A 20,512-nucleotide genomic window follows, 5' to 3' on the forward strand; every position below is an offset into this window, starting at 1 on the left:
GAAAAAGGCAAATTTGTGTCTAGTCTTTTTTTTTATTTTAAAAAACAAAATATTTTTTTCTTGTGTGATTTTGTATATTTATCTCTGCTTAAGTGAACATATTATTAGACTTTTATTTAGCAGTGGGTGACCTATTTGTGTTTTTGTTTTGTTCTGTGTATTTGTTGTTCGCTTCCATTTTTATTTATTTAAATATTTATTTTATTTTATTTTATTATTTTATATTTATTTTATGTATTATTTTTATTATTATTATTATTATTATTTTACTTGTTACACTTGACACTGTTTTGACTCTCGCAATGTCATCTCTTGATTTTGTTATGTCACTGAAAAATCAATAAACAAATGTTTAAAAAAAAAAAAAAAACGAAATATTATAAACATAAATATTATAAACATAAATACTATAGGCGCCCAATGTAATGTTTATGTCACATCACAGATCTTTGACATTTAGGGATAGTGTGAAAACACATCAGAAATGGTGGTATATCCCCCATAACTTTCCTTTAAGGATAACTGGGTCTGGGTTCTTATGGGTTAAAGGAACACTCCACCGTTTTTTCATATTAAAACATGTTATTCGGTCAAGTAAGACGAGTTGATACAGACCTCTTGCGTCTCAATGCGTGCACTCAATCGCCCTGGCGCGCGGCGCCACTTGGCTAGCACTTAGCTTAGCCCAGTTCATTCATTAGGATCCAAACAGATGGACAGTTAGAAGCGACCAAACTCCTCCATGTTTTCCATATTTAAATACAGCTACACGAGTAGTTAAACGACCAAGTATGGCGACACAAAATAAAACGTGGCGCTTTTCTAAGCGGATAAAAAGGAGAACTATAATGTATGGCGGAATAGCACTTGGGAGCACTTCGACTCGGCGCAGTAATATCATCACTCCTGAAAAATCTGAGACGCAAGAGGTCTGTATCAACTCGTCTTACTTGACCGAATAACATGTTTTAATATGAAAAAACGGTGGAGTGTTCCTTTAAGACACAAGGGTTCAAGATCCACACATGTAGTACACAGCTGTATACAACGAACTGATGGTTTCACTTTCTGATACTCTTGTTACCTTTTTCTTCTCCTCTGCTGTGAACCGCAGGGTGTCCAGGTCTCGGTAGGTGACCAGCTCCGACTCCATGGTGTCGACTCGCTCCTGCAGGGTGCTGAGCTCACCTGAGATCTTTCCCTCCAGCTGCTGCACCTTCTCCAGGTCCTGCTGCAGACGCTGGGACTCTGGGTGGTAAAGAGTCACAGTGAGCAAGTTAGCATTTGCTTGTTTAGCATGTCAGGTAGTGATGTACGAATGAAGCTTCGTGAAGCATTATTTTTATTTTCTGAGCCCACTAGATGGCGCTCTCTGTTCAAAAACAGGCTGAAAACACACTCAGTTACCATTGCTTGAGCCTTTTTCTTTAAACCAAGAGCGCCATCTAGTGGGCTCAGAAGAAAAAGAAAATGGTTCATGAGGCTTCATTGGCACATCACTATTGTGAGGTATATCAAAGAGAGTTATTAAGGGAATATAGTCCCTTAATAACTCTCCTTGATATACCTAACATGCTATGAATGTGTGTGTGTGTGTGTGTGTGTGTTCTTGTACTTCCTACATAGTGAAGACCGGAACACGTTTTTAACCAACAGAGTGAGGACATTTTTGCAAAGTGAGGACATTTCGGTGGGTCCTCACTTCTTTACAGGCTTTTTTCTAGATTTCAGATTTTGTTTTAAGGGTTAAAGGTCACATGATAATGATAATTAACTGAAACTGTATTGTGTGGTTACAAAACTTACTAAAATTATAGTGAAAATGTCCTTCGTTTTCATCTTTGTCAACTTTTTTCATACATAATGAAGATAAATTAGATAAAGGAAATAAAGGCAAAATTTACTGTGACCTCTTTTAATCTCCCACCCAACAAATACCCCATTACAAAAAACTAAAACTAACACTAAAACTAATAAAAACTAAACTAAAACTAAAGCATTTCAAAAAAATAAATACTAAACTAAAACTAGCAAACTCACTCTAAAAACTAATTAAAACTAACTGAATTTGAAAACAGAAATTCACAACCCAATTAAAACTAAAACTAATGAAAAATTCAAAACTATTATAACCTTGTAAGGGAATTCACTGTTCCAATGAGGGTCCTCACAAAGATAAAAGTACAAGAATGTGTGTATGTGTGTGTGTGTGTGTGTGTGTGTGTGTGTGTATTGTATCACAAACCAGTTGTGAGTCCTCTGGCAGTACTCTCTGATTGCACCACCTCCGTCTCCTTGCTGACCAGCACCTCCTGCATGTTCCTCAGCTCACTGGCTGTCACTGTATCCACCCGGTGGAGCCGCAACATGTTCTACACACACACACACACACACAAACACACACACACACACACACACCGTTAGTCTCCACCTTTCTTTTATCTCACTTTCTGTAATATTTCCATTCCTTCCCTCCCTCCTCACTCTGCTGCAGTGTTCCAGGAGGGAGATGACGTTCTCCTCGCTCTGTGTCATCTTGTCCTCCTCCTGAGCCCTGAGCTCCTCATATGACTCCACGTACCCTGAAATAAAGGAAGTCATTACTACTAGATGCATGGATCAATATTACATGGTGCCTCCAGGGGGCCACAGTTTTTCATGTTCACTACCACAGGGCCACATATAGGGCCGTGCACTTAACCAGATATGATGAAACTACAATTTTAAATATGTTTATAGTGCAGTAACTTAACATATTTCATGCTCAAATGCAACATAACAGTATAAATTGGAATACAAAAGGTTTGAAGCAAATAAAAAATAACCACTTACTGTGATTTCTTTTTTTTCAGTGCAAGAACAGCAGACCAACATTAATTGCAAGAAGTAATTTTGTGCATTTTTACACTGAGGAGTGAGGGTGCGGGCCGTATGCGGCCCCCGGGCCTCCAGTTGTCCATCCCTGACATATAGTGTATTAAAACTCCTGTATGCAGGAATTACAAATATTCTGACTTTGGCGACTCCTGGTGGTGAAGAGTGCAGTTACATTTATTGTAAGTGGAATTAGATATTGTTTTTCTATTGTATCTTCAACATTTCTGTCTTTCTCAGATACTATTATTTATCTCTAAGTTATGCTTAACATAGGAAAGTACTGTCTCAATAGTCATATGCACACATTATTATATTAATATCAGGTACTGGCCAATAATGTTGTGATTTTGATATTGTCACTATGACTCGAGTGTTCTCAGGTTTAATCAAATCAGTTAGAATCTTCAACTCACGGTCAATGTCTTCTTCTTTCTTCTTCAGCTCTTTGTATTTCTGATGACACTCCCCTTATAGACAGATAAAACATTTTTTTATTAGTTTTGCAAGCAATCATATCATTATTAAATGCAAACTTCATCTGGTAGTAATGTCAAATACTATGCATGCCTGTCCAAAACATTAGTTGGATGTTTTAAAGAGATACATTAGGTTGGAAATGACCATCATAACCTATAACAAAGCCCGGTAACACTTTACAATAACCATCTAAGTGATGTTTATAGATGGTTTATAGACCGATTATTAACCATTTACAAGGTGCAATACATATTTAATCTTTAAATGTTTTAAACCATTTTCTAAAAGGTATTTGAATCATTTAAAAATCATTAACATACTTTATATGGTGTTAAAAATGTTATAATGAGTGCAACCAAAACTACTAATAAACTATTAATTATAATTTAATTGTTTGTTAATGGTAAAGTAACTATAAACTTACATTAATATACCATCTATTAGCCATTTATTAATGATTTAGTTAGTTAAACATTAATAAAAATATATATTTACCATTCTAGATGGCCTATATACGGTTTACAAATGATGATGGAACATTAATAAACTATCTGTTTACCATTTATAAATGATGGTTATTGTAAAGTGTTACCCAAAGACCAAGCAATTAATTTAGAAAATAATCAGCAGATTAGTCGTGAATAAAAAGGATGGTCTGAGTTTCTGCCCAGTCTCTGATGTAATTTATGGTGTGCCACCTGATTTCTAACTTTCCCACTATAAGATGACAGATGTAGAAACAATTTCAGAGGCACATTTTCCAAAAGAATATATTAGGGAGTAAAAATAATGATATAGAAATGAGAAGTGGTTACCGTGTGCTTCCTCTGAGTCCTGCTCCAGCTGTCGGATGTCCTCTGTGATTTGTCCTGTCCGCTCTCTGATCTCTGTCAGCCTCAACACAAACACACACACACTGTTACACAGAGCTAAAAATGTAACTAAGTAACTTTTAGTCTAAAGGACAAAGGGTGAGTGAGGCAAAACATAAATATATATATACACTACCGGTCAAAAGTTTTAGAACACCCCAATTTTTCCAGTTTTTTATTGAAAGTTTATTGCAGTTCAAGTCAAATGAACAGCTTGAAAGGGTACAAAGGTAAGTGGTGAACTGCCAGAGGTAAATAAAAAAAGGTAAGGTTAACAAAAACTGGAAAATAATGTACATTTCAGAATTATACAAGTAGGCCTTTTTCAGGGAACAAGAAATGGGTTAACAACTTAACTCTATGGAGTCTTGGGCTATTTTGTCCATTTTTGAATTCTTTTCATGTCTTTGTAAGTCATTTTGTGTCTTTTTTTGGTCATTTTGTGTCTTCTTTTAGTCCTTTAGTCCAACATAAAATGTGATTTTGAATCTTTTTTTTACTTTCAAAACACTATCATGCTCAATAAAGAATTTTAAATGTTGCAAATGTGCATTAATTTCAGAGTACACTGAGACATTAAACTGCATCATTTTCAATTAAATTCTGGAAAAGTTGGTGTGTTCTAAAACTTTTGACCAGTAGTGTACATATATGGGTACTTACATGCTACAATGTCTTCCAATATTGGAATATACTTCATTCAAGTTATTAATAGAATTAGAACTGAGATCCACCATCAGGTTATTTTTAATGCTTGGCCTTCTAATTAAAGTAAAAAATTAAACTAAATAGATTTTTTTTTTTAAAACGCCCAACAACACAGACAGAGTTTTGTTGTGGTAGGAAGGTTCTTACTGTCTCTCCATGCTGGCAATTTCCTGGTTGTCCGCCTTCACCTGCAAAACAAACCAGCAGCTTGAATTGTTTGTTTACGAGCTGCAACTCTTGAAATGTAAAAATCTTGATTAAAACTTACCACACCAAAATGTAAGTAAGATATAATCAAGACGTTTTTGTCAAAGAACAATGTTGCTTTTTCTATTATGTCTAGACAAAACATTGTTGCTGCATGTTTGCTGTGGTTTGATGATCTCTACCTGTTTAAATAGCTGCTCTCTCTCCTCCTGTGGGGAGCCCAGGCTCTTGTGCTCCGCCTCCATGGTGTCCCGCTTCGTCTCCAGTGCTGACAGGGTCTCATGAAGCCGTACCACTTCCTGCTTTATGTGTGAGTGGGACATCTCCTGCACACAGGAGAGGGTAAGCTAAAACCTTGAGATAATGAAAGCCTATCTGCAGGTAGCCTGGGTATACCCATGCTGCCTTGCACGCTCTATTTCGTTTCGAACTGCAAGGAGTCATGGTGTCCATGGCCGATTCTTAGCCCTGCTTTTGGTATCCAATCACGAGGGAGGGACGGCAAGACGATGATGCGTACTATTGGACAGACGGAAGCTTGTAGTTTTCTTACGAATCCAACATGGCTGCAGCAGACGCAAAGCTCTCTTTGGATCTAGCTGTAGACAGTGTTCTAGATAGTTTAGAGCCAAAGTTTATTTTTAAAAGAAGAACAACGTTTGGCTTTACACTCCTTTATCACCACCCAAAAAAGGATGTTTTAGCCTTGATTCCAACAGGATTTGGCAAAAGCCTAATCTACCAACTAGCCCTGTTAGTGGCTAAGCTAATGGGGTTTAACGAGACACCGGTCATTGTGGTCGTCTCGCCATTGATCGCCTTGATGGAGGACCAGATATAGTTAATAAATATATGTCTGAAGAGTGTGCATATGTGGAGTGTCCTTCTTCCTTCATATATATCTTGCACAAATGGCAATAATCGTTCGGCGCCATCTTTTAAACATCAGTCGTCTTCTTCCTCGCCAAATTTCTGTCGCTCTTCATATGTCATCTGGTATAATTGATACGATTGGCTAAGAGCTACGTACAGACGCTTATGATAGACATTCGTAGCGCCCAATAAACGGCTCTGGACGATTGTAAACCACGCCTCCTCTACAGAAAACTGAATAGGTGGTCTCCAGACTAGATCTCATTTGTGATATAGTCTGGTGTTAGCCAGGCTAATCTGCAGGTGCATATTTCTACTTATTTTCCACTGTCTGTTTTTTTTCTCCACACTTCATCTCATCCCCCAAGTCTTATAATATTTTTTTAGCCTGTTGTTGGCTGTCAGTCGATTTTAGTTCAACCTACCTGGTAAATATGTATTGTTTTCCATCTTTGACCTTGTGTGCAATAAAGATCTAAAGATGAATTTATTTTTTATTGGTTAATCCATCCATTAGGTTCCATGTCATGTTAAATGATTAATTTATGATTATTAGGAATGATTGTTGGTTTTCTGTGTAATAGAGACAGAGCGCCATGCATCATACTCTGAAGACCACACCCACCAGGAGGGGAAACAAACCATTGCTCTCCATTGACTTTGTATTGAATGAAGGCACCTTCTTGACAATTTCATCCACTAGCAAAAGAAAAGTGGTCAAAAGCTGCTGTGTGGTGAAATGCTTTACTAACAAGTAAAAGTACCAGAACTAACTTTTAAAGGGGACAAAAGTGGATATTAGCTAACATTAGCTGGCTAACATATAGCTAACATTAGCTGGCTAACATATAGCTAACATTAGCTGGCTAACATATAGCTAACATTAGCTGGCTAACAGCCAACTTGTCCTTTCTGGTAGACAAAAAGTACTTAAATAATCAAATGATATGTTCAAATCCTTAAACATAATAGCTAGAAACAAACATTTTGTTTGCGTTTCAGCCTATGGTTGTTTAAAAGTTTCAGGATCGCACAGTTTTCCTCATTGTAACTGCTGATATATATATGTCTGTATGTGTATGTATCTACTTTTGTCCTCTTGTTTGAGGTTTGAATTTGTTGTTTCTTTTGGTTTGGCAGTTTATGAAAACTTAGTTGTGAGTTCTTCAACCACGCTAGCGAAAGAAAATGATAAGGAGGCTCCATCTTTCAATGCAAAGTCAAAGGAGACAGGTGGTTTGTTTTCCCCTCCAAAGGGGGCGGGACTTGCTCTGTCTTATACTCAACAAATTTAAGTTGGTGAAGCCTGCAGAAACCCTTCTTTCCTTCCTTCGATACATTAACCAACTCACAGCGTCATAGTCCTCCTTCCTGGTTATCAGAATGTCGAGCTCCTCCTGGAGACCAGTTAGCTCCTGCAAAAGAAAAAACAAGGAAGCAAGAAGACAACAAAGAGAGGAAACATTTATTTTAGCATAACAATCATTTACACTACAGTACAATGGGAACAATTGGCCTCATGCATGCATTATTGCATTATATGCACAGATTGGATCCTAAGTTGTACGTCTGTTGGTTCTTAGGTAAGATTGCCCTTTGTTAGAGAAATATTTAGAGTTGCTAATTCTCTGAAATAGTATAAACTGTGTGTGCAACATGGACATTCAGAGTGTCTTGACTTATAAACCATCAGGTCACGAAAAGGAGCTACAGCATCTGACTTCAGGACAAAATTATTCAGTTTTTCATTCACAGTTGCTAATCTCATGACAACGTTGCATCAATCAGTCCTTCATTTAAGTGAAGACCTTACCAAAATTAATAAATTGATTACTGTATCTAAAAATATAAATTTCCCACACCTGGATCAAATGCAAGCTAAATCGCACAAAAGCCGACTTGCATTTTGTCCTGTGAATTATTAGTAATGATGATGATAAAAGAGTTTACTTTCTGAAAACAGCAAAGAAAAATGTTGTACAATTATTTATTAATTGAATAATTAAATATGTTTACACTTCGAAAGATGATTAGGTGGAAAATTGACAACAACAAAATTAAACCAATATGATAACCTGAAATGAACACATACGTGCTCACCTGTGTTGTGCACTATGAATATACTAAAAGGCCTGAAAAAGTTGTTAAAAACTAACCATGACCTGCTGTGTTCGGTACAATATGTAAAGCAACATGTGAGCCCTCACCACATCCCCGCCTGAGAACATTTCCGTAGAGCTGACGACATACAGTGTTGACACACATTTTACTTTTTTAACTTTTGTAATTTGATTTTTTTTGTTATATTGTGAAATGACCTAGAAACACACCACAAGCAGAAAAAAAGACAGTTTTTTTAAGTTTCATTTATTTTTTATTTAAAGTTTTTTTTTTTACTATGCTGAAGACTTCTTAACAAAATTTCCTAATTTTCTAATACTGCAATGATGTTTTTTTCCTGCTGTAAGTTAGCATTTCCTTCCCTTTTTCTGTCTCTTTTCTTCTTTTTTCTTTCTCGTTTTATGTGTTTATGGGGGCTTTTCTGAATGCTAATTGTAAATCGTACTACCCACAACTTTTGCTGGCGGGAAACCAAAACAGACAATCTAGTTTTATATTAAGACTACCCATGGCAGTATCATGCAAACATGACACTGATACTCAATAAATATGAGGAACATAGCACTATCAAGCTAAAAGTACATGAATACCTGCAGCAGTTCCTCATTGGCTGTCGTCATGGTGAAATACTTCTCTTGCTTTGCAGCCGGCATCGCCTGGACGACCTCGTCAGCGACCCGCCTCTCCCTCCTGATCTCTTCTTCCATCGCCCTGATAGCCTCCTCTCTTCTGCATGGCAAACACAACAAGGTGGGAGAGGTTTTTGTTTGTTGATTTAATTTTTTCATTGTTACTTTGCCTTCATTAGTCAACAATGCGCCTTCTGCCTGGAACATTGTGCAAAAGCAGCTGAAGCTGTCTGAGCTGGTCACCTTGGGAGAATTCAAAGGAATCCTGAAGGACAGAGAAGATAGTTCTCTTGGTCAATACAATTGTTTGTAAAACTATTTTCTGATAACGACCGGGTTCATTAATTCATCTGTCACCAGTTTATTTATTTCATTTTTAACTGTACTCACTTCAATCTTCATATAGTCTTGTCCCTGATCTTGTATGTACTTTAATTGATGTTGAATGTGGTGTATGAGAATTGTGGTTGATTGTTCTTATTTTATCATGGTGCTGCCTTCTTGGCCAGGTCATTCTTGAAAAAGAGATTTTAATCTCAATGAATTTTACCTGGTTAAATAAAGGATATTGATTGGTTGATTGATTGAACAGCATGAGGAGGGAGACATGTGACAAAGGGCCTACGTCACATCACCCTATGCAGATAAGATAGACAGATGGATAAAGACAGGATGCAGAGAAAGGAGGGAGATGGACTGGGCAAATGTAGATATAGTTTATCACTGCTTCCTTGCTGCTTGTCCGTCTCACTTCCTTTCCTTAACCCATAAGAACCCATGGTGACACCCGTGTAACAAACACTTTGTTTCAACCCATTTAACAATTCTAATCCGTTAATAGGGTGCCCTTCAATGCAATCCTATTGCATTTAACTTGTTCTGACCATATTTCCTGAGAAAATTAAAGTCACAATGTTATGGAGATGCAAACAAAAAGGCAAATGGTTATTTGTTTTTATTTATTATTGATTTATTCTTATTGTTACTTTAAAACAAATCTGACAAATAATTTGTTGTTAAACAGCACTATTAATGTCATAATTTTGATATATATGTTGTGGAGATGCAAAGAAAAAGACAAATTTCTGTTTCTGTGAGCAGAAAATGTGTCTATTTTTTTTTTTTTTTTTTAAATAAGAAATATCATAAATATAAATACCATAAACGTCCAATGTAACCGTTTATGTTACATCACAGATCTTTGACATTTAGGGGTAGAATTAAAAAAAAAAAAAAACATCATTAATGTGTTCTATGTGATCCACTTGTTCTGTTGTGTAACTCCATAATTTTCCTTTAAGGATAACTGGGTCTGGGTTCTTATGGGTTAAATCCCCCTTGCTTCTTTCCTTCCTCCCTAATAAAACTTATTTTAATCCCTTTCTCTCTTCCATATTTTCTTTTCCTGACTATCTTCCCTTCCAACTCTCTCATTACAGTAAATCATTCTCCTTTCCTTCCTTTTGTTCCTCAACAACTCTCCCCCTGACATCAGGTTATGTAATTTATAAAACACTTTTAAATACTCAAATTATTATTATTATATTTATCCTATCCATTAGTTTGCTTTTTTAAGTTAGGTATGTCCAAATAAACGAAAGCAAGAGAGAAAAGAAGACTGACTTCTTCAGACATAAATGTTCAGCTAGCAGAAAGAGTGCATGTCAGCCTACAGCTTTTACAACCAGGAACAAAGGTCATTTGCTGTGCTGGCTACATCACGTATACAGGTGAAATTAAGTTCATCTAAGTGGCCACAGAAGTACAGGTACGTGTCTTTGGTTGTTATTCAGTAATGTAGAGAAGTGACAGAAGATATTTAAAGTCTGAAATGAAAAACACAACATCAAAACAACAGTAAGGACACCGACAGATGTTGTATTGTGTGCAGGTTAAAGGTTATTTAGGTGTGTTCGTTATTCGCTGAATTTCACTTTCAAGATGTACAATGAGCTTGTTTTCTCCAGGAAAATGGGGGACTCCTTTAAAAAACATTGACTCTGAGATTTCATATATACTGTATGCTGTACTCAAGTTTCAAGTTAAAAAAAAAAAAAACTCATGTCCTGGTCACAGTTTGAATACGGTGTTATCTAAGTCTACATTAGAGGTTTTATAGACAGTTTAGTGTCCAGGAGAATGTTTGGTCTTCAAGTTAATAGATCAGGAAAACTGAAGGACTTTTACATTCAAAGCCTCTGTTGAAGTTTTCTAATGAAGCTTTGAATGTCTGTCCCCTAAAAATCCTTGTATAAAATACTCAATTTGAGTATTTTTTTATTGAATTAACTTCCTCTAATGAAGATAACAAGTGGGTTTGTCAACAGAAATACATGAAGGCAGCAAGTTATCCAATAAGGGCATAAAGTAATGATAAAATGATAATCATGTCCACAGGCTTACAGCAGCATGATGCATTATGCTACACTTTCCAAAACTGGAACTGCATTTTTTTGGGGATTATCATCCGCAATCTAAAAAGAGTTCCAAACTGGTGATTTCTTTCGGCATTTTTCACATCTTTTTTTCGTAATGACTTAGAAAATGAACTAAAATAGTGTAGATTTTTTTTTTGTTATTGTGGTTATATATTAGATGTGATTTATGGTGCAACACTATATTTTGACAGTTTACACACTTAACAACATTAAATACTCCATGACAATGACTATTTATTGCAGCCCTATGAAGAAATTGAATAAAAGAAAGAGGCCCAGTTATGAATATTTCTTTAATCCGCTTCTGCTCTTTTTTTCCCTTTTTTCTTTTTTTTTGGACTGTATGCATCTACATTATATATACTTAAATGCAACCAAATTGGCAATAATATACTGGAATCTGTGGTGTAGACAAGCTATGTTTTAACCACTAAGCTTAACTCAAATTGAAACCATTAATTGTTTTGGCAGAAATTGATCTTTGTACACTGTAAAAAAAAGTCTGTTTAATTTACGGTAAAATACCGGCAGCTGTGGTTGCCAGAACTTCACTGTAATAATTACAGTGAGTGGATTTTCTATTCTAAATTTAAATGTAAATATCAGCAAAAACTGTAATTTAGACTGAGTATTCCTGTTATTTTTAGGGTAATTGTGTCATTCATTCACACATCATGGTATTTCTCCATAAATTTTGCATGAAAATGTTATATTTTTACAGCAAAACTGTGTGTTTCTTCCACTTTATGGCAGAAAAAAGTAAAAGTTTTGTGCTATTCTTTGATTTGATTTTGATTAATTAAAAGTGTCTAATATGGTGATATACAATTTTTTATTTTACGCCCTATTTCTGATGTATTTGACAGTGTTTTACTGTTATTTCTACAAAGATTTTTAACAGTGTAGCATCCCAGGTAAAATAGAGGAGTTCAATTTCCATATAAGGTATTGCTTACCCAGAATGCTTTCTGTTTTATTTAGGGCAGAATAATGGAGGGGTGCCGGCAACCTCTCCTCCTGCTGTGGCTGACAGCAGTGGCAGCAATGAATATACTAGGACATAATGCTGAGTCTGTGGAAGAAGCCACACTGGTAGGACATTTTTTGCTGACACTCTGATCATTTATTTATTGTTGTTTATCTGATGTAATAGCTGTCCATCAATCCATCAGCAGGTTATGAACTTGACAAACCAGCTTCTGAAAGCTATTCCTTATAGCAGCAACAGTTCCTCTGTTACCAAACTGGATATTGGAGGGAACGTGATTACTCTGGATAAGGACGACAGACTGGCCCTGGCTAGTTATACCAGACTGGTAGAACTCCACCTGGATGGTAACATGGTAACCAGTATACCAGCAAAGTACTTCTCTGTGGTCCCAAACCTCAGAGTGCTGTCTCTGTCCGGGAACAAAATCAGCAGGTAAATAAGAACGTGAATAGAAGCGAGCTTCCAGTCTACAGTACAGGCCAAAAGTTTGGACACACCCATCTCATTCAATGCATTTTCTTTATTTTCATGACTATTTACATTGTAGATTCTCACTGAAGGCATCAAAACTATGAATGAACACATATGGAATTATGTACTTAACAAAAAAAGTGTGAAATAACTGAAAACATGTCTTGTATTTTAGATTCCTCAAAGTAACCACCCTTTGCTTACTAGAATATAAGACATGTTTTCAGTTATTTCACACTTTTTTGTTAAGTACATAATTCCACATGTGTTCATTAATAGTTTTGGTAACACTTTACTTGAAGGTATCGTCATAATAGTGACATGATACTGACATAACTGTGACATGACACAGTCATAAACGTGTCATAAACATTATGTCAAAGTCATAAACGTTTATGACTGCTGTCATTAAGTGTCATTCGGTTTTTGTCATGACAAGTTGACATTCCTTGGGTTGTCTTGATTATGACAACTTGACTTTAATCAAAGTGACATTGCCAGAAAATATCTTTGTCATGACAACTTGACATTAAATTTGTTTGGGATGTCCTTATTATGAGAACTTGACTTTAATCAAAGTGACATTACCACAAAATGTCTTTGTCATGGCAACTTGACATAAACAAAATATGTCAACTTGTCATGACAAAAACCGAATGACACTTAATGACAGCAGTCATAAACGTTTATGACATTGACATAATGTTTATGACACGTTTATAACTGTGTCATGTCACAGTTATGATAGTATCAAGTCACTATTATGACGATACCTTCAAGTAAAGTGTTACCATAGTTTTGATGAATTTACAATGTCAATAGTCATGAAAATAAAGGAAAAACATTGAATGAGAAGGTGTGTCCAAACTTTTGGCCCGTACTGTATATCTCCTCCTCATGCTGCATTTAAAACTGATCCTCCTACTGGTCTCACTGCAGCCTGGACCCAGAGTCTTTCTCTGGCCTAGATGTCCTGACTGAGCTGGACCTGTCCCACAACCTGCTGACAAGTCTCCCTACAGAGCTATTCACACAGCTGAATAATCTAAAGGTAAACCCTCAAAACCCCTGAGAATATTCAGGAAAGTTTCAACAAAAAGGTTAGTGTATTATCAGGCTAAAATTAATATTAACCCATAAGAACCCATGGTGACACCCGTGTATCAAACACTTTAAATCTTCTAGAATCTCCCATATTCAGTTTTATGCTTCACCTTAACTCATTAAATCCCTAAGTGACGTAAACTGTGTGACTGGAAACAGAAATGTAAAAGTAGCTAATTTTAAAAAGCTTATTTTTTGTTACTAGGCTAAGTTTAAACCCATTTAACAATTATATTCCATTAATAGGGTGTGCTGTGTTGCATTTAACTTCTTCTGATCACATTTCCTGAACAAATGAAAGTCACAATTTTGATATATGTTGTGGAGATGCAAAAGAAAAAGGCAAATTTGTGTCTCTGTACGCAGAAAATGTGTCTAGTTTTTTTCTATTCTAAAAGAAAAAAAATATCATTAACATAAATACCATAAACGCCCATTGTAACGTATATATATGTCACATCAAAGATATTTGACATTTAGGGGTAGTATTTTTTTTTTTTAAACATCAGAAATGTGTTCTATGTGGTCCACTTATAGAACACATCCTTTAAGGATAAGTGGGTTCTTATGGGTTAAGTACCATGTTTAAGTACCAAGACCAAGTCTTCAACGTTTGATTTGCAACCTTACAAAATACATTTATATCACAGTTTCTTAATGTTAACTGAAGACAGAAAACTGTGTTCCTTAAGAATGTTACCAAATGAACAGAAACATAAATAAGTGTAAAGTGAATCCATTAACCTGACCCAGCCTTGTCTCATTAGGTGCTGAACCTGCAGGAAAACCCCTGGAACTGTTCCTGTTCACTGCTGAGCACCATTGGAGAGGTCAAAGCAGCCGGAGTTATAATCGGTAATTATGTCCTTAGTATCGTTCTATAGTCGACATGTGACCCTCATCCAGGCTGGTTCACAGTTCTCAGGCCTCACAGTGTACGCCATTATCTCTTTTGAGACAAGGTTATTATAGTTAACGAAAACTAACAAAATAACGAAAACTAAAATTGAAAAAACATTTTTGTTAGCTGAAATAAAAATAAAAACAAGAGTTTTTTAAAAAACGATAACTAACTGTATTGTGTGGTTACAAAACTAACTAAAACTAACTAAAATTATAGTGGAAATGTCCTTAGTTTTCATTGTCAAATTGTCAACTTTTTTCATACATAATTCAGTGTTTCTATTTCAACATGCAGGAACACATGGTGAATATGTTTACTGAGACTGGGATGTCTACACTTCAACCAAAATACAAAACACCCCGAACTGTAAGAGTTAATAACCTTATTGAGGCTAAGATGGATAAACCAAAGGAAATGAAGGCACATACCCATTACAAAAAAACTAAAATTAACACTAAAACTAATAAAAACTAAACTAAAACTAAGCATTTTCAAAAACTAAAAACTAAACTAAAACTAGCAAACTCACTCTAAAAACTAACTAAAACTAACTGAATTTGAAAACAAAAATTCACAGCGAAATTAAAACTAAAACTAATAAAAAATCCGAAACTATTATAACCTTGTTTTGAGAAGCAACATTTACCCAATAGAGGGCCTGGCTGAAATAGTGCAGGTTCTAACCAAGCTAACAGGACTTGTTACATAAATGTACACTACATTGAGGAACAGAGGTGTCAGAATTTGCAATGGAGGTCATTGCTGTAATCCAACACAGACCCTACCGGTAATAGGGTCTGAAACCACCTGTTGGTTTGGTATGCTCTTGATAGTGTTTCAATTTTGTTTTTTTGTGTTTTCATTCGGACAGAGATTTTTCTTTAGAACAAAGGAGGACATTTTTGTATGTAAAAAAAAATATGCATGTATGTGATGTGTGGACTTGGGCTCTAATCTGATCTGAGAACACTGATCACCTCAACGGCTTAAAATTGTCCCTTATCCCCTTCATTTTTAAAAAATGTGTTTATTTTTAGCATGTACATTAATTTGTACAGTTGTTCGAAGTTACTTTTCCATATTTTGTAATTACATTACATTACATTACATGTCATTTAGCTGACGCTTTTATCCAAAGCGACTTACAATAAGTGCATTCAACCTGATGGTACTAGCTTTAGACCACAGGAATCAAGTAAGTACATAACTTTAAGAGCCATCTGTAATCGCTACAGGAGTGCTTTATGTTAAAGAAGAAAAGAAGAGAAGAAGAGAAAAGAAGAAGAGCATTTTTTTTTAAATATGTTAGGTGATCATGACTTAATCGAGGTATTGTTGGAAGAGGAAGGTCTTCAGCCTGTGGCGGAAGATGTACAGGCTGTCTGATGTCCTGATGTCTGTCTGTCCTGATGTCATCTAATTGTACATCTATCCATCCATCCTTCCATCCATCATTAACCCTCTATGGTACGGTGTTGCTCTCAGGCAACATACCCATTATTGGCCTGACAAATTTCTACAATGCATGTTTTTGAGTGATGCGATACTTTAAAAAAGAGGGAAGAGTATAGGGAACCAATAGCAATGCTTTAATGTGTCACATGACCTCCAGGAGGCCATATTGAAACCCTATTTTGCAGACTTTTCCAAAGGAAACAGCTTTGCCATTTTGTGCCACAAAAAATCACTCAAAACGTCATTTTCTGGCACTTTTCTATCTTGAAAAAAATATATTCCTGCTCATAGGCGAGAAAACTTCATTTTAGATAGTTTCATAAACTTAGACTGTTCAAGACAATCATTTCAAAGGGTCGTTGGTTCAGGCAACATTCAGTTAAAAAATGTCCTTTTATAATGTTTTTAAAATTAAAATGTTATGTATTGTACCCTGTTGAAGCTACTGAATCTTTTACACATGTTTATGAAATCAATGATGTTAAAATTAATTTTGAAAACTTTTCATTTTCACTTGTGCACCGTAATGGTACAATGTTGCCTACAAGCAACAAACACCAAAAACTAAAGAATTCTAAAATTTCAGATTATGTTTATTTGGTCTATTTCAAGACAAAAAAAGACCCTCCAAACATTTTTTTCATAATGCGTACCATAGAGGGTTAAACAAATTTTGTGTTCAGAAAGTTCAGATAAACACATACTACACTTATCTTAGAAGGTGGTACTAAATGTTACTATATAAACCTAGTGCGTTGTGACTTTTAATTTTATTTTGTGACCAAGATGCTTATTCAAACATGATCATTAGGTCAGTTTGAAAGAGGCTTAAGTTAATGTCTGTAGTGTAAAGCGCTTTGGATAAAAGCACTATATAAGTACAGTCCATTTACCATTTACCAAATGCTCATTAATGAAATTAAATCTATGTGTGGCTTTACAGGGGAACAAGCCACCTGTGCTTCTCCAGAAAAGCAGGCTGGACATGATCTCCTGCAGGCTACAGCTGTGTGTCACCCATCACCACCACCACCCATCCCTACTACACACCCACCAAAACCACCAACACCAGTCAGCTCTCAACAGTCTCGGGGCTCATCCAAAATGCCGAAGACCACGCGGACATCAAGCCCGAAACACATCAAGAAAGGTTAGTAACTCTAAGTAAGACGTGGGTATCCAACCCATTTTCTTACTCTCCAACTTTTCTTCCATTATACAGTACAGGCCAAAAGTTTGGACACACACCTTCTCATTCAATGCGTTTTTCTTTATTTTCATGACTATTTACATTGTAGATTCTCACTGAAGGCATCAAAACTATGAATGAACACATATGGAATTATGTACTTAACAAAAAAGTGTGAAATAACTGAAAACATGTCTTGTATTTTAGATTCCTCAAAGTAACCACCCTTTGCTTACTAGAATATAAGACATGTTTTCAGTTATTTCACACTTTTTGTTAAGTACATAATTCCACATGTGTTCATTAATAGTTTTGATGAATTTACAATGTAAATAGTCATGAAAATAAAGGAAACGCATTGAATGAGAAGGTGTGTCCAAACTTTTGGCCTGTACTGTATATGGATGTATGAATAGCAACATAACAACCTATCTCTGTCCTGCACCCCCAACTAGACCAGACACCAGTGTTGGGCAACTCATGGAAGTTCACAGCATGTGTTGTAGCCTTGGCAATAAGCATATCTATGCTAATCGTATGTGGCATAAAGGGGCCCTCCTGGTACAAGCTCTTCCATGACTACCGTCATCGGCGACTGCGCCAAGAGGAGGAGGAGGGGGATGTTGTGTCAACAGTCTTCTCAGAGAGATATCAGACATTCACCTTCAAGCAAGAGAATGGGCAGACGGAGGAGGAGGAGGATGGGTATTTTGAGGATCCATACATCAAAAGCGAAGAGTGACATGCAGAGGAGTAGAACCATGAATGTGACCAGACGAGGCAGCAATCATCATAGAAGGGAAATCTGTAACTTGTGTATTCTAAAAACTTATGATACCAAAAAAATCTTACAAGACCATAGTTGGATAACCTAACTGCTAAATAAAGCCATTTAACTATATACAGTACAGGCCAAAAGTTTGGACACACCTTCTCATTCAATGCGTTTCCTTTATTTTCATGACTATTTACATTGTAGATTCATCAAAACTATTAATGAACACATGTGGAATTATGTACGTAACAAAAAAGTGAGAAATAACTGAAAACATGTCTTATATTCTAGTAAGCAAAGGGTGGTTACTTTGAGGAATCTAAAATACAAGACATGTTTTCAGTTATTTCACACTTTTTTTGTTAAGTACATAATTCCATATGTGTTCATTCATAGTTTTGATGCCTTCAGTGAGAATCTACAATGTAAATAGTCATGAAAATAAAGAAAACGCATTGAATGAGAAGGTGTGTGTCCAAACTTTTGGCCTGTACTGTATATAGATATATATTTAATGTTTCAATTAATGACGGAAGACAAACATTTAATAAGATGTTTTTCTTTCTCACTCAACGTGATCTGAGATAAAACATTTGTGTGCGATTGTTGGACTGTCGTCTCTGTTCCCTTCACTGTGTGGATGATTCAGAAGATATATGTTTCATTTAAACTGATTAGTGTTGTGATTGGATGTTACCATTACAGAATTACAGATTACAGATTAAGAATCCATCCATCAAAATCGAAGAATGACGTGCAGAGGAGTAGAACCCTGAATGTGACCAGACGAGGCAGCGATCATCATAGAAGGGAAATCTGTAACTTGTGTATTCTAAAAACTTATGATACCAAAACATTCTGTAACACTTTACAATAACCCTCATTTATAAATGGTAAACAGATAGTTTATTAATGTTTAATCATCATTTATAAACCGTATATAGGCCATTTAGAATGGTAAATACATAATTTATTAATGTTTAACTTACTAAATCATATATAAATGGCAAATAGATGGTTCATTAATGTAAGTTTATAGTTACTTTACCATTACCAAACAATTAAATTATAATTAATAGTTTATTAACAGTTTTAATTGCACTCATTATAACATTTTTAACACCATATTAAGTATGTTAATGATTTTGAAACGATTCAAATTCCTTCAAGAAATTGGTTGAAAACATTTAATGATTAAATGTGTTTAGCATTTTGTAAATGGTTTATAATTGGTTTATAAACCATCTATAAACATTACTTAGATGGTTATTGTAAAGTGTTACCAAACATTCTTACAGCATCTTTTTGATGCAGTGGCTAGCATCATGCCAGGGGTCACTAAAACGCTGTCTGCTGTAAAGGTTTTGTACTCTTTCAAATATAAATATAACATTTGAGCTGTGCTGCAATAAGCTTTCTTCTTGCTGTGAGAAATGAGCTTTTTAGACAAGAAATTATTTTGCACCCACTGCTTTGTTTCCTAAGGAACACAGATTTTTCTGTAATAGACAAAAGGACAACCCATATACTTGCAAGTCTGTACTAGTATACAACTTGGTTGGCAAAGAGTATCATTCACCTGCTGTCTGTACTTTAGGTTGACTTTCATTTTATCTTGTGGGACAAATGTGAGCTACCACAGTCTTTAACAGATGTTTGGGTGGGTCAGTTTGTGCAAAGTAACGTTTACAGCAGGGGTGTCAAACTCAAATACACAATGGGCCAAAATTTAAAACTTGAATAAATTCGCGGGCCAACATTGAACAAATAAACCTTTTAATATATACCAAACATGTTTTGCTTTAACATTAAATATGGAACCAGCAACGCTTATAAACATACAATATATAACTAAATAGTGCAGACATGCAAAATCAAATTTCATTTAAGCTTCATTTAAGACATGATCATTTTTGTTTATTAGTCAATGGTGACACAAATTAAAAGCTTATGAAGTACAAAAAAGTATTTATCATGCTTTTTTTTCATTATCATTTTTATTTCACACATTAATAATGAGATTTACTTACTCTCTCCTCTCAGTGAAGATGCTGTCAATGCTTTCAGCCTCACTGTCATTCTGGGCTTTCAACTGCAAATTTAGAGGAAGGAAAATTGAAAGGAATGAGTTGGTATTCTCATTTAGTTTGCATTAAGGAACAACCCATCACCTTTTTGTTTTTACCCCAAATCAGCCTGCTGAATCACATTAATGACTTTAAAGGAGGTGGTGTCAGAAAATTAACCATATTGCTACACTCAAAAAAAGCAAACTGGGTGTCTGTTACCTTCTCCTTAGTCTAACATGTAGCTTCTACTAAATAAAATTATGTTTTGTGGTTGAACAGCTTTAAAACATGTAGTTTTAGCATAAAATGCAACAATTTAAAATTTACTAGAATACTTTATGTTAAAACAACC

The 20,512-nt window shown here is 35.4% G+C and overlaps 2 protein-coding genes across 2 annotated transcripts in view; one reads left to right on the forward strand and one right to left on the reverse strand.

Annotated features, from left to right (window-relative positions):
- Nucleotides 1–20,512, reverse strand: part of ift74 (intraflagellar transport 74) — a 28,061-nt gene that overhangs the window by 2,642 nt on the left and 4,907 nt on the right. Inside the window, exons 8-17 of the mRNA XM_059327376.1 lie at nt 20,122–20,183; nt 8,726–8,864; nt 7,367–7,429; nt 5,324–5,467; nt 5,082–5,122; nt 4,170–4,249; nt 3,291–3,344; nt 2,485–2,582; nt 2,246–2,372; nt 1,085–1,248 (exon numbers count right to left, since the gene is read on the reverse strand). Coding sequence (XP_059183359.1) covers nt 1,085–1,248; nt 2,246–2,372; nt 2,485–2,582; nt 3,291–3,344; nt 4,170–4,249; nt 5,082–5,122; nt 5,324–5,467; nt 7,367–7,429; nt 8,726–8,864; nt 20,122–20,183 — 972 coding nt within the window. The remainder of the gene's footprint in view (nt 1–1,084; nt 1,249–2,245; nt 2,373–2,484; nt 2,583–3,290; nt 3,345–4,169; nt 4,250–5,081; nt 5,123–5,323; nt 5,468–7,366; nt 7,430–8,725; nt 8,865–20,121; nt 20,184–20,512) is intronic.
- LOC131962380 (leucine-rich repeat-containing protein 19-like) lies at nt 12,155–18,208 on the forward strand. The gene is made up of 7 exons (XM_059327377.1): nt 12,155–12,294; nt 12,375–12,625; nt 13,604–13,715; nt 14,536–14,623; nt 16,849–16,851; nt 17,071–17,277; nt 17,772–18,208. Exons 1-7 carry the CDS (start codon nt 12,193–12,195, stop codon nt 18,056–18,058), a joined length of 1,050 nt encoding a protein of 349 aa, XP_059183360.1. The 5' UTR covers nt 12,155–12,192; the 3' UTR covers nt 18,059–18,208.

This window comes from Centropristis striata, chromosome 23 (assembly GCF_030273125.1).
Source record: "Centropristis striata isolate RG_2023a ecotype Rhode Island chromosome 23, C.striata_1.0, whole genome shotgun sequence".
NCBI lineage: Eukaryota > Metazoa > Chordata > Actinopteri > Perciformes > Serranidae > Centropristis > Centropristis striata.

Coding starts and splice junctions, on each gene's coding strand:
- LOC131962380 (XM_059327377.1), top strand. CDS start 12,193: ATGGAGGGGTGCCGGCAACCTCTCCTCCTGCTGTGGCTGACAGCAGTG. Junction 12,295..12,374: donor CTGTGGAAGAAGCCACACTG/GTAGGACATTTT, acceptor TCAATCCATCAG/CAGGTTATGAACTTGACAAA. Junction 13,716..14,535: donor CACAGCTGAATAATCTAAAG/GTAAACCCTCAA, acceptor TTGTCTCATTAG/GTGCTGAACCTGCAGGAAAA.